At 36.8% G+C, this 15,630-nt stretch overlaps 1 protein-coding gene across 3 annotated transcripts in view; it reads right to left on the bottom strand.

The window, feature by feature from the left end:
• LOC103470231 (netrin receptor UNC5C-like) overlaps nt 1-15,630 on the bottom strand; it is a 193,137-nt gene that overhangs the window by 92,043 nt on the left and 85,464 nt on the right. For all 3 annotated transcript variants that reach the window (XM_008418510.3, XM_008418508.3, XM_008418509.3), the window contains exon 2: nt 5,303-5,539. In XM_008418510.3, coding sequence (XP_008416732.1) covers nt 5,303-5,539 — 237 coding nt within the window. The remainder of the gene's footprint in view (nt 1-5,302; nt 5,540-15,630) is intronic.

Below are 15,630 nucleotides of genomic sequence, written 5' to 3'. Positions count from 1 at the left end.
CTTTTGTGAAGTGGCACAAACACAGAGGGGAAAACTGCTTTTAAAATATAGCTTTTTCCATAGGCATGTTGATAAAAAGTGCTCACAGTGTGAATTTAATGAGATTCAATAAAACTATGTTGCATAACATATTATAACTTCATAATCTCTGTGTCTGTAGTTCAAAGGTGACCTAAATAGTTTGAACAAGAGCAAAAAAGCTTAATGGATTTGCCGTCAGTATAATCTTGTGCTTTCGCTTGTTTTTTGGGAGGCTTTTTTTTTTTTTTTGCTCTTTTTTAAAGAAATACATGTTTAACTAAACTGTTCATTACAAATTCCATTTGGAAAAATACAGACAAAAAATAAATAACTCAAATGTATTCATCCCTAGACCTCACCAGCTCTTGATATCCTATTATGCTTTCACTTTGTTTATTTATTCATCAAATTTGTATGTGTATTTCTGTGTAGATTAGAGCGTGCTTGAGAGATTAAATGACCCAAAGGGGATGGGATAACTCGCAGATGGCCGTGACAGCCATGTTACGGATAAATTAGGAATTAATTAAAGCAAACCACAACAACTACACTCAGACTGAGCTGCACTTGTTTCTTTTTTCAGGAATTTTCTTCATTACGCGCTAAACTGGCTGCATGGATGGTTCACATCCTCATGATGTCAGTCAACGTAACAGTTTAAAACTTTAGGTCCATGGATTGTTAGTTTAATTATGTTCCCTCTGAGTCAGACACTGTTAGGAAGCCAACAGTCAGCAATGAATTGTTTACAGGAGTTTAATAAATCACAAGCAGCTCCACATGCGGTCAATGACAGACGCCAAGACTCGATGTGGATGAATAAAATAAAGGACTCTTATTGTCTAATGTCTCGTACTAAGTGTGAATGCTTCTAATGAAAAATATATATAATTTCCTTTTATCGCCACTGCTTAATATATCCCTCTGCCTCACACCTGGGCTGGTAAAGTGTGAAGGCTCAAACTGTGCAGTTCAGTTGTATCAATTTATGCCTTGAATTAGGTCTACTAAAGAAGAAGAAGGAAAAAAAAAACACAATACTAAGCAAAACAGTCCCGTGTATGACTCCCAGGTTTGCTTTGCAGTGCCATTTATGTTCTCCCTAAAACATCTTAAACATGCATTTTCTTCAGATTTGTTTTTAAATTTACAAAAATAAATAAATAAATAAAAAGTTCCACCTCAAACATGCTGTGTTGTGCATCTGTTGACTCCTACATTATTTCTCTGAGCAGGTACCTTAAATCAGTGGTTGTCAGACTGTTTTTAAGCCTTAGCTCTGGGGACCTGGGCTCATTATCAAGCAGGTGGAAAAACAAGAGCCAAACACATGTCAACCTTAGAATCCAGTGTGTCTGCGTCTTTATGCTGCTGCCAAAGTAACACTGTGATTCATCAGTACTTAGTAAGCAGAGTAATGCTGCTTGCTGTCAAGTGTGGGACTGGCTGCAGTCCAGTACATCATATCGGATCCTATTAAAGTGTCTTGTAAACACTGAGGTACAGCACTAGCATTGATACAGCTGTGTGCATACATCTTGTATGTGACCTCCCTTTCCACACAAATAAACCTACGTGAAAAGTGGCGGGTCTAGAAAATTGTACCTGGAGGGCGAAGGAGCGGCAAGAGGTCTCGGCAGGGTCGCTGTGCCGGTCAAAATGCCCCGTATAAATGGTCTCAATGAAATATTCACACAAAACGTAACACTTTTGTTTGTCTCTTTGAAGAGATAAAAATAAAAATGCTGAATAAAATAACGTCCATGAACGTTCTTTCAGCCAAACATCCCAGAAGCTCATTCTGGCCGTTCCCTTGTTTTGTGAGAATTTAGTTTCATTGTGGGATTATGTCTGTCAAAAGCAACATTTCTACCATAGCTAATGTAATTCTGATTTTTAAGGACATTTTTTTATCATTATTTATATATCCCTTCATTCTGAGAACATATGTATTTTTCATTACCATACTTTTGCACTCACTCTATGCTCTCATGGGATTCAAATGTCATCTGCATTATCAAATGCAGAAGTAGTTTTACTGCACTGTTCTTTTTACTTTTACTTGAATAATATTACCGAGTTCACCGCAGTATGTTGCATGGTGTCGTATAGCGTTTATCAATGCAGAGTCACAAACGTGAGTGGAAGGTTGAATGAGGAAAGTCAGACTGGTGTGCTCAGTAGCAATTTTTGCTTTAGAAACACCGCGGTTAGAGTGGGCGCCCTGAATACTGAGGATATAGACGTCGATGTGGCTGTTTCCAGTCCGAATCCTGTCCTCGATTCCTTTGCCGCATGTCTTCTCCCCACTTCTTTCTACCCCATTTATACTACTGTCAAATAAAAACCAGTAGTGCCAACAAATTTCGTTAAAAAACCCCCAAAACACCATGATGGATATTTGCATAAAACCAAGGTAGTATGGAGTCTACTTATTGTAATGGTGAATCATCCTTTCACCAAAGCACAACCAGCTTATACTTAACATTTCTAAATTATGTTTGAAACAACATTTTAAACTTTCCTGAATGTGAAACCTTGGAAACTGAGATGTTTGGTTTCAGACAATAAACGGTTTTCTTAAATGTTTTTTTGAAAATGTGCATTTTTACATTTGAAGTTAAGAATGGTGATTAATAGAGCTGTGCCGATTGATCAGCCACCAATCATAATCGGCCGATTTCTGTGAAAAAGTGTATGATCGGTGATCGCCGATCACGGTCTCTTGTTGCCGATCACACAAACCGATCACCTGCATCTCATTTCGCAGCCTGCCTGTGCAGCTGGTCTCTTTCCTTCACACTGCGCAAGCGCGCAGCAACAAATCCTAAGCGATGTCATGTGGAACTATAACGCACTGAATGAATAGGAAAGTTTGCGTGTTGTGGCGGAAAATTACCTCGGGGTGAAGCAGGTCAAAATGCATCAACACGACGAATCTAACATGGCTTAAAAACAATGCCATACTTAACAGAGTTTGGCTACATCGAGGCTCACTGCAGTAAAAAAAGACATATGGAGGATCAGATAGCAGGTAAAGAAGCGCACAGCTACAAACACTCATCCAGATTAGCATGACGGTCAGAAAGCTAAACAAATAACCCGCAAAATTATTTAAATCTTCGAGCTGCGATGTAAGACACTGGTTCTGCTCTTGCTGTTGAACCGCTGCTACAGTTCAACAGCGGTGCTCCGATTTGACAATACAGAGCACCGCTTCTGCTCCTCCTGGTAGTGACTCTCACACCAAACCTCTGCTTAAAGCTGCAGCATCTAACTTAAAAAAATACATTTTACATACATATTAAAACTTTCGCTGTCCTAACATGAAACAGATAATCTCTGAAAAAATAATCGATCTCCTCCCTGTTCTGTATAATTACTCCGCTCAGTCAGAAGCTGCCAATCAGAACTAGCAGTAATCAGCTAGCCGCCATGCTATCAGGAAGTTTTCATTCAGTAACTCAGGATTGTTTATTGTAATGGAACCTGTATTTGCCTTTGAATGTTAAGTTTTATACTTGAATTTTTTGGCAATGTTGAGAGGTTTTATTTTGGCTCTTTGCATTATTTAGCCTCTTCAGAGCCTTCCTATGTTTTCAGTCTGTTAAAGATAGTCTTACTGATAGCAGTACAATTTGCACAATGCCTGTTTAGTTTTTTTTTTCTTGGAAAAACTTATTAAAAACAAGTTTTTGTCTAAATTAAGGTGAATTTATGGTACCTTTTTCCACATAATGTAACCGGTAGTGCTTATGATTAAAAAAATAATAATTATGTGATCGGTATCGGTGATCGGCCCTCATGGGTGATCGGAATCGGCAGAAAAAAACCTGATCGGCCCATCTCCAGTGATTAATCAGATTATTATTTTTTTTATCGATTGACAGCACTAGTAAAATTTCTACCTACTGTGAATAACTTCACTGAGTGAAAACCAAACATGTTTTATGCAGCAGACACACCCACAGTTTATGTCACAGTGAAACTTCTTTTTCATATAAAAGTTTGACTGTTTTAAAGTTTTGTTTTTTTATTTTACCTTGTTGAACAAGCACTTTTTACACTATAGTAAGTTTCTGTATGACTACTTTCTACTTTTTGTTGAGTAAAATATTTCTCAAGTATTGCTACTCTTACTGGAGAAAGGTTTTTGCCTATCTGCCCACCTCAACCAGCTGACTTAGCAGGTAGGTTGAACCCACTCTCTTTGGAAGTGACCTTCTTCCAATTGCTCTATTTATTTTATGACGTGAATACAATACAGTAGTTTTGATAACGCAAAGTGTCTGCAGGCAAAGCAATATATTACATCTCTAGAGATTGAATATGAAAACCATTGCCAAGGACTGTGGAAACTTCTTGTTGCTGCTCTGCATACTGTTTTGGGAAAGGTTTTTCAATTAGGCTTGATTGCTGCATCATGTTTGCATCTTAATATATTTTAAAGACAAGCAGACACAGAATTTCTTATTATAATTACTGCTCAACATAAAACATAAATTTATTACATTATTACATTTCAGAAGAGCACAAAAAAATTTAACTAGATAAAATGGCAGAACAGTTCTGTCATGTCCAGAAGACTGCTGTCTGGACAGTTGTCAAGCAGACAACTGCAAAAACATGCAAAAAGTTATTGCAAAAGGAAGCTAGCTGTTCATGGAGTACCTGGTACAAGTATATTAATGGAAAGTTAGGTGGAAGAAAAAAGTATGGTAATCATAGGTACACAAATGACAAAAAAATACGGTGCTAAAGGCTTGTATTAAAACAATCTGGGCTCCCTTAACACATCAGAAGAGCAACAAGGAGATATCCACTGATTCAGTAATAAACATGTGCATTTAATATACATCCAGACATTTTAATTTTTTGGACATTTTCCTAATGAGCAACTATTTAAGAAAGGGAACATCTGGTATGGATACAAATATTAATATGACACATGCAGTGATTATTGCAACAAGTTTTCAGAATCCTGTTATTGGATTTTCTTTTTATCTATGCTGAATATTCACTAGAAAATTGATGAAACAAGTAGCATTTCTCCTCTGTTCTCACACAAAACTGTAGTCTTAAACCCCGCAGCTTCGGCTGAACTGTGTTCTTTTAAAAACCCGTTTGGTGAAAAGCTGACATGTAACAGCACTTGAATTTTTGATAAATAAAATAAACAAATCTAAAAGAAGTGCTACTGTCCTTGTTCTTCATCCTTCTGTTTCATTTCAAAGAAATCTTTTGTGTGACGGCTCTTCCAGGTGAGCTGGCCTTCACTTACCTGAATTTTCATCAACTCTCTCCTCTACTGTGTGGTCTTTCTGATGAACCCACTCGCTGTTGCATTTGAAGTAAATCTGTGTGGCAGGCGTCGCTTTGCAGTACAGATTCACAGGCTTATTCTTGACGATGTAGCCTTCCTCGGGTTCGAACAAGAAGTGAGGCAAAGGCTCTGGAGGGTCGGAGGGGAAGGTTTCAGGGAGTTCACTCAGGCTAAGGAAATCGTCCTCATCCCTCACTGGAAGAGGAAAGAAAAAAGAAATATTAAAAGTTTAATTCAGACATTTTTTTGGCTTGTTTGTTTTGATTTACATCGGTAGAATCCCTGCAACACATTTTTCCCTTAGCCTATTTTTATTTTTTTATTTTAATCCCTACCAATGGACTTGATTGAAGCTTGTGACCAGGACAGAAATATGTTTTTACAACAAGCCATAAAATCTGCCTATGAAGTGAATGTCCTTTCTGTTTTGTTGCACAAGACTTATTAAGGCCACAAAAGGTTAACAAGAAGAATGATATACACAACACAGCAGCTAATTTAGAGGATATTGTCATGTCCTCAACTGTTTGTTCAAAATTGTAAATTGCAAATATATAGAAATATTCTAGTCATATTACGGAAAACTGTTCTTACACGACAAACATCTGCTTAAATGGCATAAAATGACAAAAAATTTAAAATGCAGGAAAAAGCTGAGAATTTTTCATAATCAGCTGAATAAAGACCTTTAAGATGTTATCACAGAAATGAGAAAATGCTTTTCTGACGTGCTCAAGTTATACAATTTGAAGATTGAACAAGAAGTTTTGAGAATTTTAATTCTGTTCTGAGAAATGCACTAAGGTGACTGACAAAAACTGTGCAATGTCCTTCATAAATCAGAGCTTAAAGTAAGGCCCCAACTGTTGTGATACTGAACTCCACTTCTCTGACAACATTTGTTCAATTTCAAAGTCTCAGTAACACAGGAATCCAGCAAAACAGTTGCCATGTCTGAGAATATAAAGAGCGTCTGTTTTCTGAGAAATCTGTCAAGGAATTGTCAGAGGACAAAGTCAGCTGAGGAGCCTGTATTCCTCCAGCAGAAGCACAAGCGCTGTACATTTTTATGTGATTAGTACTGTGAGATTTGTGTTCTGTTAAAATGAAACTGATCACAGTAATGGTATTACAAATTAATTGTTTTAGAATGTGTTCTGCTTCATTTATTGAGTAATAAAACGGATTAAAAAAAAACATAAATCTAGATCTGATTAAGACATGTCAAAATAAGAAATTGATAATTAAACTGTAATCACGTTAACTGAAGTCTAGCAACTCAACGGATGCTTGTTTCTGGTATTTAACAAGAAATACATAATCCACTACAATTTAGTAAGCAAAAAATATTAATGCAGTGCCTTGCAAAAATCTTTGTATTCCTAGAACTTTTTCACATTTTTCTTACAATCAAAACCTGCATTTTGTAGTAGTATAATATGATGGACATAAAGTAGCACAAAATTGTGTATTCAGAAAAACAAAAGGCATTTCTGTCATTTCAAATATCAAGGGATTCATAACCAGCTGGGTGAATATTAATAATTGTCTAAGCGCCTTCAATTCTCACATTAGTCTTTCACTTTTTAGAGAGGAGATGATTGAGGAACAGAAAAAGTACTGACAACGACTGACGGGAGGAAATGATTCAATGAACATAATAGCCACCACTGGGGGCACAGGAACCTAATCCTCCTGCTCCTTCCTGTCCACTCTCCTCCATTGTGTTTCCACTTTGTCCAAACTTCACGCCCCCTCTTGGCCTCAATCAAAGGGACACCAACCGTGTTTTGGCGCCAGGTTGCCAAGGTCACCAAAACCACACAGAATTACAAGAGCAGGTGGGAGGTTGAGGAGGTAAGCTTTAGTTTCTTTCAAACCCGTGGACACACATGGACAATAACACAATGCACGTAAATTAAAGGTTCTCGTGCAAACAAATGTATTTTTCTCTGAACAAAATTGCATTTCTCTCTTTTGTCTCACTATTTTTTGGTCTTTTTGGCTCCCCACCTGGCAGTTTGTTCCTCCCTCCATCATCATTAAGGTTTCATTGAGATCATTTAGACCCTTTCTGTGTGTGTGTGTGTGTGTGTAGGCGCTCTTTTGTGTTTGACTGTGAGGGAAATTTTTAACACAAAATATTTTTGACACAGCTGCATACTTTTTTCTCCGAGTGTGATGGCTGCAACTGTGCAAAAACAACTATGAAAAGCAACTCAAAATAGAAGTAACAAAACATAATTGCATGCATGTATTCGCTTTTACCATCCCTATTGTTCATCCAAGCATGCTGCTGTTGTTCTTTTCTTGGAAAATAGCAATGTACTGTGGGCTGAAGCTAAAAGCAGCTTAGGTAAAACAACAAATCCCAAACAGGGGAAAAATGAGTAGGTAGCATCTCCACTTTGATGTCACGAAGCTGACATTTTCTACCGTACTTCTATAATTAGTTCTCCCAGAGTATGAAAATCGGTAGACTTTTTGCGGCATAATTTCATTATATGAGGGAAATTTTCTCCCACTCCTGGTTATTTATCCAGTCAGTCATTTCCCTTGCTGCTTTGGCTCTTCCGTCACTTGTGCCATTCGTTATATTATATTTTCACACCCTTCTGCTTTTACGCCTGTCCTGCTTTTCACTTTGCCCGGTACTCATTCTCGCTCTCATCTGTCATTCAGAGAGCTGGGGGGTTCATTGCTCTGGTGCTACAGCTATAAATTATTGATTGGCACAAGAAACATGATAGCCAGAGAAGAGGGTGGGTAAAACGGATAAAAGGGGAGGGGCAAAGATGCATTTTCCCATGAATAAAATCAACTATTCTCATCTGGACTAACTTTGCTGCTCTAGTTTTCTCACACTAACTCACAATTTTGCACTCTCTGTTTTCTCACCTCATTTTTATCCCTGACCCATTCTTCTCCCCCGATCGCCTGACAGAATGACTTACTGATCCTAACAGCCCAACTCATAAACGTCGTGCCTGAATGCTGTCATCACTAATGAATGGCTGTAGCAAAACAGACTTTGCATTTGATTTAAGGTATGTAGTAAATATGTACTCAGAGTTGGAAGATGTTTATACTTTCACTGAAGTCAATAGACCTCATCACCTCGCAAAACCAACCAACTAAAGGTTTGAATATCTGTCAAAAGGTGTTTCAGGCAGGCAGATCAAGTGGTACCATGCAAATATAGTGACAAATCATTGAGTCAGTGACATGGAAACTAAGAAAGAATAAAAATATTAGTGTAAATAGTTTAGTAGAAACTCATTGATGATAATCACAATGTTCTAAGTCTACTACAGCAGAATTATTAGACCAATAATGAGGGCTAGTTTTGGTTTTTATTTTAAGGCTTCTTTGACAAAAAAAAAGGCTAACTTAAGTTATCTTTTCTAGGAGCCCTCAATGTATTTGTTGTACACATTCTTAGAAATGTGTACAACAAGTATGCAAAATGATAATATGGCATTTGAACCCATGTAAACTAAAGCCGTTGAAACCTTATAAGGTTAAATGTAGAGTGGCTAGAAGTGTGAGTCTGCATCTTGTGTACTATGAAAGGTCTGCGATGTGTATCTGAGTAGTAGCTCTGGAAATCATGAGGTCATACTTCTTACTGTCTTATCAGATAGTTCAAATCAGCAGCAGCTGCAGAAACATGGAAGCTGCTCTGAGTAGAGGCACTTTCTCACACACTTCTTAAGTAGACACACAAAACACTTTAAACACTGGCGCACCAGTTACCACCAATCCCCTACCGCTACCACCAGTAAACAGACATGCAATCATGTGCCAGTAGAAAAATGCAGAACAATGCATAAACATCACAAACACTAGCTTCTACTCTACACAGTGCATTTATACAAATAGAACAATACATCCCACAACAAACCCACAAAAAGGGGAAAAGTATTTGTGTACACTCAGGGGAAAAGAAAAAAACAAAACATTTTTTTCTCTTCTGTCTTGCTGTTTTATTCACTTTTTGGATTGAAACAGTCACACTCTGTTGTGAATAGAAAAAACAAAACAACATACATTCTCACTGATGGCACTCATATTACCCAGAATCTTGTTCACAGAACACTTGTCTACAACATACATACCCATATCATTTACTCTTTAACACACTGGACTCAAAGAGAGGTTTAAATCTTCTTGGGATATAGTTTGAGGAGTGATAGGAGATGGGAAAGTGTAAAAATCTGAGATAAAATGTGAGGAATAATGGTACGGCAGACAGTGTATCACTGCTGTGGAATTATGTAAATCACAAACACGCAAGAGTTTACAGAAACATTCAACTTAGCAGAAAGCCCACATTCATAAACAGGCAATGCTTGTAAGTAATCTCATCAATTATTTATATTTTAAGGTTTTTGGTATTTAAACTCCACATTATTATAATTTCCTTCCTCAGAAAATATACAATTTTATCGTTCTTCACAAAGCCATCTTCCCCTCTCTCAACCTGAATTGAGCGCTCAGCCTTCTCAAGTTTAACCATAGACTGACTGACTAATTATGCATCCTATATTTGAGGGTACAGATTAATTTACTCATTTGTGAATGAAGATGTGAATAGTCTATATTATGGAGAAAAATGGTTTATTACAGTATATTTTATATTATTACCTACCTTGGAATATATTGCAAACAGCAATATTATTCAGGGTAGGCATTTAATAAAATCGTACATGTTTTAAACCAATAGCATGCTTTAATACTGTATTTGATACATTCCTAGTAATTCATCAATGACTGTCATTTTGTATATTTTAGGTACAAACGAAAAATTTGAAACCTTTGTTTACAAGGTCGTAAGAAACTCATATTTGTGGAAAAAAAGTAGAAAGAATTAGTGGTTCCTCTTGTCAACTAGTGTATAATTTCAAGTGTTTTAAATTAGGAAAATTGAAAAATCAAAACATTATGCTGGCTGCCAAAACATAAAACATCCAGCCAGTATGAAAGTCAGTGGGAAATATGTTTATTAAAAAAGAAAATCTAACAGGAAGGTCCATTTCAAAACAGCAGTCAAGAGATTTTGTGATTGCAACTTTGAATGTCACATCCCTTTGTGTAGCAAAGGGTCACACATTAAAAGTATTTGTTTGAAACCTAATAAAGATTTTATTCTCTAACATGAAGAAAAAAGCAGAGAAACGGAATAGGTATACTTTGGACAAAGAGATCGACATTTACAATATTGTGATTTTTTTTAACATTGAAATCAGAAAATGCCACCAATTTTATATTCAGGGTAGTCCGTGCAACTTTTGATTGATTTTTAATTGATAATGATAAATTGAAAAACTAAAAAAAATGGCTTGGTATTTTGTTATTCATTTTCACGCGAGATTCAAAAAAATAAATACATTGTTGTTTATCTTTATCACTTCATCCCCACATTAAAAATCAAATAAAACACCCAAAGAACTATTTTTATTTTAATATCCCGTCCACTAGCATATGTTATGTGGAAAGGACAAACAGGGTCAATCACTTCATCTGTCAGTGATCATAATGTTATGCTTGTTGAGTATAAATTTGAGTCCAAGACTTATGACAAAAATAAACCTCAGATGATCAAGTAGAACATGAACAGCATGATACTTGTCAGAGCCAGTTATTTATCTACAGGGCAGTCAGAGCTAAGCAATTTATAATTGAAGAAATGACTTGAATGCCAGTCAATCTCAGAGCGGAGCAGATGGTGACAGCTGGCTGGTGTCCTCTGACTTTTGACTTGTCTGACACTGAAGGCCGCAGCTAAAGCTTGAAACTAGATTTACGTCTGTGGGCGCAGCAGAGTGACTCAGAGTCTCCAGCTGGCCACAGTTTAAAGAACCAAAGAGAGGAACTATTTGTAGAGTGCAAGAAATAATAAATCGGAGGTCTCCAGGTGGCGACAAAGGTGAAAGCACATTCAAGAAACAACACTCAAGTCTTTGTTGTTGGAAAATTTCCTCAAACTCCACAGACCCGCTTGTATGGTGATTGTGAAAAGAAAGGATATACAATAGGAGAAACTGCTTTTGAAGATACGTAAAGAAGTCAGGCTGCACAGTTGTTAGGACAGTTAGCACGCAGCAAGAAAGTTCTGTGTTTGAACCCAGGCCAGGGTTCTCGTTCATGGATGGGCTCTTTATAGGTACTCTCCCTTTTTCCTATAGTGCAAAAACATGATTAAAGTTAATCGACTTTTCTAAAATGCCCTCAAGTCATAGTGAGTCAATGTGTGTGCATGTGCAGGTGAATGATTGTATTTATGGTGTTGGTGATGGGCTGGCCATCTGTCCAGGGTGTATCCTGCCCCTTGCCCTCTGACCCTGAGAGATGGGCACCAAAAATGGATGGAAGGATGTCATGGAATTAATTATATTTGTATTTTTTTATTTTTATTATTTAAACTTTTGGCCCTTCCTGTAAAGTGTTAAAATAGTAATTTTTTTATATAATATTATTGGGAAGAATTATTATATAACTGCCTTTATGGGACTTATATAAGTTCCATAAAGGCATAAACCATTAAATATGTGACTCCAATAATTTATGACATAATAATATATAAAACTATACAAGAAACATGCAAGCAGGTTAAACGCTATGCACATTTAATTTATTCCCAATTTATAATTCTGAAAGCTGCATGACTTTCAGTTATCAGGCAAGTACACAGAACCCACAGAGTGTGTACACTTTTAATTAACTAAGGCATACAATAAGCCTTAACATTTGAATATACGTCTATATTTGTGGGTATGGGTACATAAATGCTCATCCTCCGTTTTCCAGTTATATTTTCCAGTTTTTCACATCTACATTTAGAAATATATATAATTTTAGGAGGCAGTTAGTAAAAGGAAAGATTTTGAATTTTTGCAGTTGTAAATTTAATCTTCATTTTTAAAAACATCTTTAGATTTTATTTTGCCTAAAGACAATTTATTTATGTTATATTATACTATCACGTTTTTTTTATTTTGCTGTGGCATGCTGGCCTGCATGCCTGACTTTATTTATAAAACTGAGATAAACCCCTGTAAACATCCTGGTTCTTTTTAGTTCTATGGGGGTTTTCTTTATTTGCAAAACAATCCACAAGATGAAGCTTTTATGCAAAACCGATGTGATCAGAAAGATCCCCCTCCATGAGTTTGCAGAAAGACAAATTTCATACTAACTTCAATCATTTGAAAACAATTATACATTTCAAATTCTGAGGTCATGAAGATCAGCCTAAAAGTGAAGTAGCTACAACAATACAAAGGAGGAATGGATCCCTTAGGGAAAATAAAGGAATATATAAAAATTCATAAAGTAAACTAACCTAACTGAGAAAATATGTACTTGGTATTCTTGACCTGAAGCATCTAGGTATCACAAATGACACCTGGTTGAGAGGCGCACACACAAACGCATTCAAAGTTGGACACACATCATGCATATAGAATGGGGCCCACGCCCATGTTAAGCAGCAGGCAGATGATGTGTGGGTGTTTGCAGGTAGGCAGTGTGAGAGCTCTCTGTAGCTATTTTTTAATGGCAGTCTCTGCCAAGATTTACTTGCACATAAACACACACACAGACTCACAGACACTGCACCGACATCTACGTGTACCGTCACTTTGCCAGGTGCATTTGTTATTAACTCCTGAGGTATTGTACTATCTAAATGTGTTCCTCAACAGTGTCATTATCTTTAGACTATTCCCCGTTTCATCTTTTAATCTACCCTTACATTTATTTCCATCCTTTAACCACAGGTTTGTATTGTTTTTATGCTATTTGTGACTCAAGCAGTTTGGAAAGGATTCAATTTTCAAGCTCAGAGACAGTGAAAAGAGCATATTATGCCTCTTTTGTCCCAGAGTGCCCCTTAAGCCAGTGCTTATCTCCAGTTTCTGCAGGGCAAGACAGCACAGATACACTGCACAGCATCTCAGGATGGTCGGCAGCAGAGGTTTCCATCTGAATCAGCTCTTTCAAGGTTGAGCACCAGACAAAGAGGCTTTGCTTACAGTTTTTATGTACGCATCTTTCATGTCACAGTGGGTGGGTGGTAGCCGAAATGCCACACTATCGGCCACTCCGGTCCTGGTGAGGCCAGATGAGAGCTGCCTGAGTCTTTGGATTAGCTGTCGGTTTCAATTTCGTCTCCCCCTTCTTAACTGGGTTAGTGGTGTACCAACCAGTAATGTCAGATCCAGAATAGTGGGTGCCATTAAGTGCCTTAGTTATGGTTTCTCATTGTGACCTCATTACTCTTCTTTGGGATCCAAACAGTATTTAACAACTACTTAACTACATCAAGCAGGTGGTCAATAAAAGATCATGTTGCAATCACAAGTTTATGGTATTTTTATGTCTTCAGTTTCATTACCGTGACATTAGAAAAAAAAAAAAAAAAGACCCAAAGGATTCTGTTATTTTTTGACAAATATAAAGGATTGTAGTTATTCCTGCAGAAATCCCTGCAAGTGGTAATCTATAAGAAATTAAGCCACAGAGTTTCCAAAACACAGATGCAGTAGTCTGACTGGCATAAACCCACCACTGCTTTTAGAGATATAAACCACAACTGAAAAACAATTGTTTTCAAAGAATGTTTTTAGGCAATGCTGTGAAAATTTGGCATGAGTACTTGTTGTTGTTTTTGTTGGAGATTATGTTTCCCTCTGGAAATTTAAATGTTTTAGTTCCCTGCAACACTATTATGGATATTTTCGATTTTTAGCTGAGACGGTAAGAGTCAATGTTGTAAAATAGGAACATTTGTGGAAAGAAATCATGGAAAACTCTGGACAAGACTTGCCAATAGAAATAAGAAAATAATCTCCATTTGACAAAATATCAATGCAAAATGTGGTAAAAGGGTCTCAAATGGAAAAAAGAATTACCCATAGTAAAATATTGCAAAGTTGTAAGCTACTTAAGTCCTTTGCCACTTGCAATGTTAGTCTTGTTAAAATTAGCTACCTGTCACAGGTCTCTTTGTACACATCAATTCTCAAAGTAGCAAAATTGATGTGATCATGGTCTGTAGTGCTGAAATTAGCTTTTATCACTCAGAGAAACACCTCAAAGTTATCAGTAATTATAATCCTTCACAAATCCTAAGGATTCAGATCCTAATGAAGGCCTGGAGCCAGAATATAAATAGGAAGGAATATGAAATCAATAGTAAAATAAAATATAAATTTAAACTAGATTGTTATTTATTTATCTATTAATTAATTTTTAGGATTTCTGATTTGTATAAATTCTAAAGATCACCATCAACAGAAATAGAAAGCTAGAAAAACTTAAATTAGAAATGGGCTTGTACAAAATTTATGTTATGGTGCACTTGAATACAAATACCCCGCTTTTACGTTATCATATAGGAAAGGGATGAGATGGGATGAAACCTCATGATATTTAAATGTAACATCAACATATTGTTAAGTAGTTTGTGAACCATGTTTTGCAAAGTAATATTCAGTTGCTGTCACCTTGTGAGATCATCTGGTGAAGTAGGTTCAATTGTTATGAGCCGAGGATTTGAAGTGGAATGATTTAGGCTTGAAACCCTGTTGCATCTAAATTTTACATTCTTATCCTGAAGTAACAAGAGGAGTAGTTACCTCTTTACCCTGCTGTGTTGAGAGTCTTCTCCCACTGCTTTCTGTTTGTCACGGAAAACATTTCCAAACAACCGTCTTTGTCTTGTGAGAAAAAGTAGAGTAGTCCTCTTTTAGGCAGCTGAGCAACAATACACAACTTTCTCTCATTGAGAGGATTTAAAATCACACGACTGATATGACAAAACATTAGGAGCAGTTTGCAACAAAATGGTAAAGCCCTAGTATAAGACAGGGAAGGAGTGAAACAACACAGAGCTGTGGCTCTGTGCAAAAAAAAAGAAGAAAAAAATATGTCAAAGGCATAGAATGAGTTTCATTTAGTATCACACACATACCTGCATGCAGATGGAATATCTCACTGATATGTGTAGTCCTATGTAATCTTATGAGGGTAAAACTTGCACAAGTTGCTGTGTAATGTTAGGTACCAGATGGAATCTGTCTCTCTTATCCCAGAGCCTGGGGGAAAAGCAAGGCTTTGCTTTCATTCACGTTCCACTATCACAGCTTAGCATCGCTATTAATACAAGCAGCCGGAGCAGGGCAGTACATTAGAATATCAAAACACTGGCAGAGGAAAGACTTCTATTTTCAGGGAGATAGGATAATGTTTTGTTTTTATTTTTTTTCTGGGAGGCTGTAAGC

This window comes from Poecilia reticulata, chromosome 9 (genome assembly GCF_904066995.2).
Source record: "Poecilia reticulata chromosome 9, P_reticulata-male-v2, whole genome shotgun sequence".
Lineage (NCBI taxonomy): Eukaryota > Metazoa > Chordata > Actinopteri > Cyprinodontiformes > Poeciliidae > Poecilia > Poecilia reticulata.
This window is presented reverse-complemented; position numbering and strand designations above follow the sequence as displayed.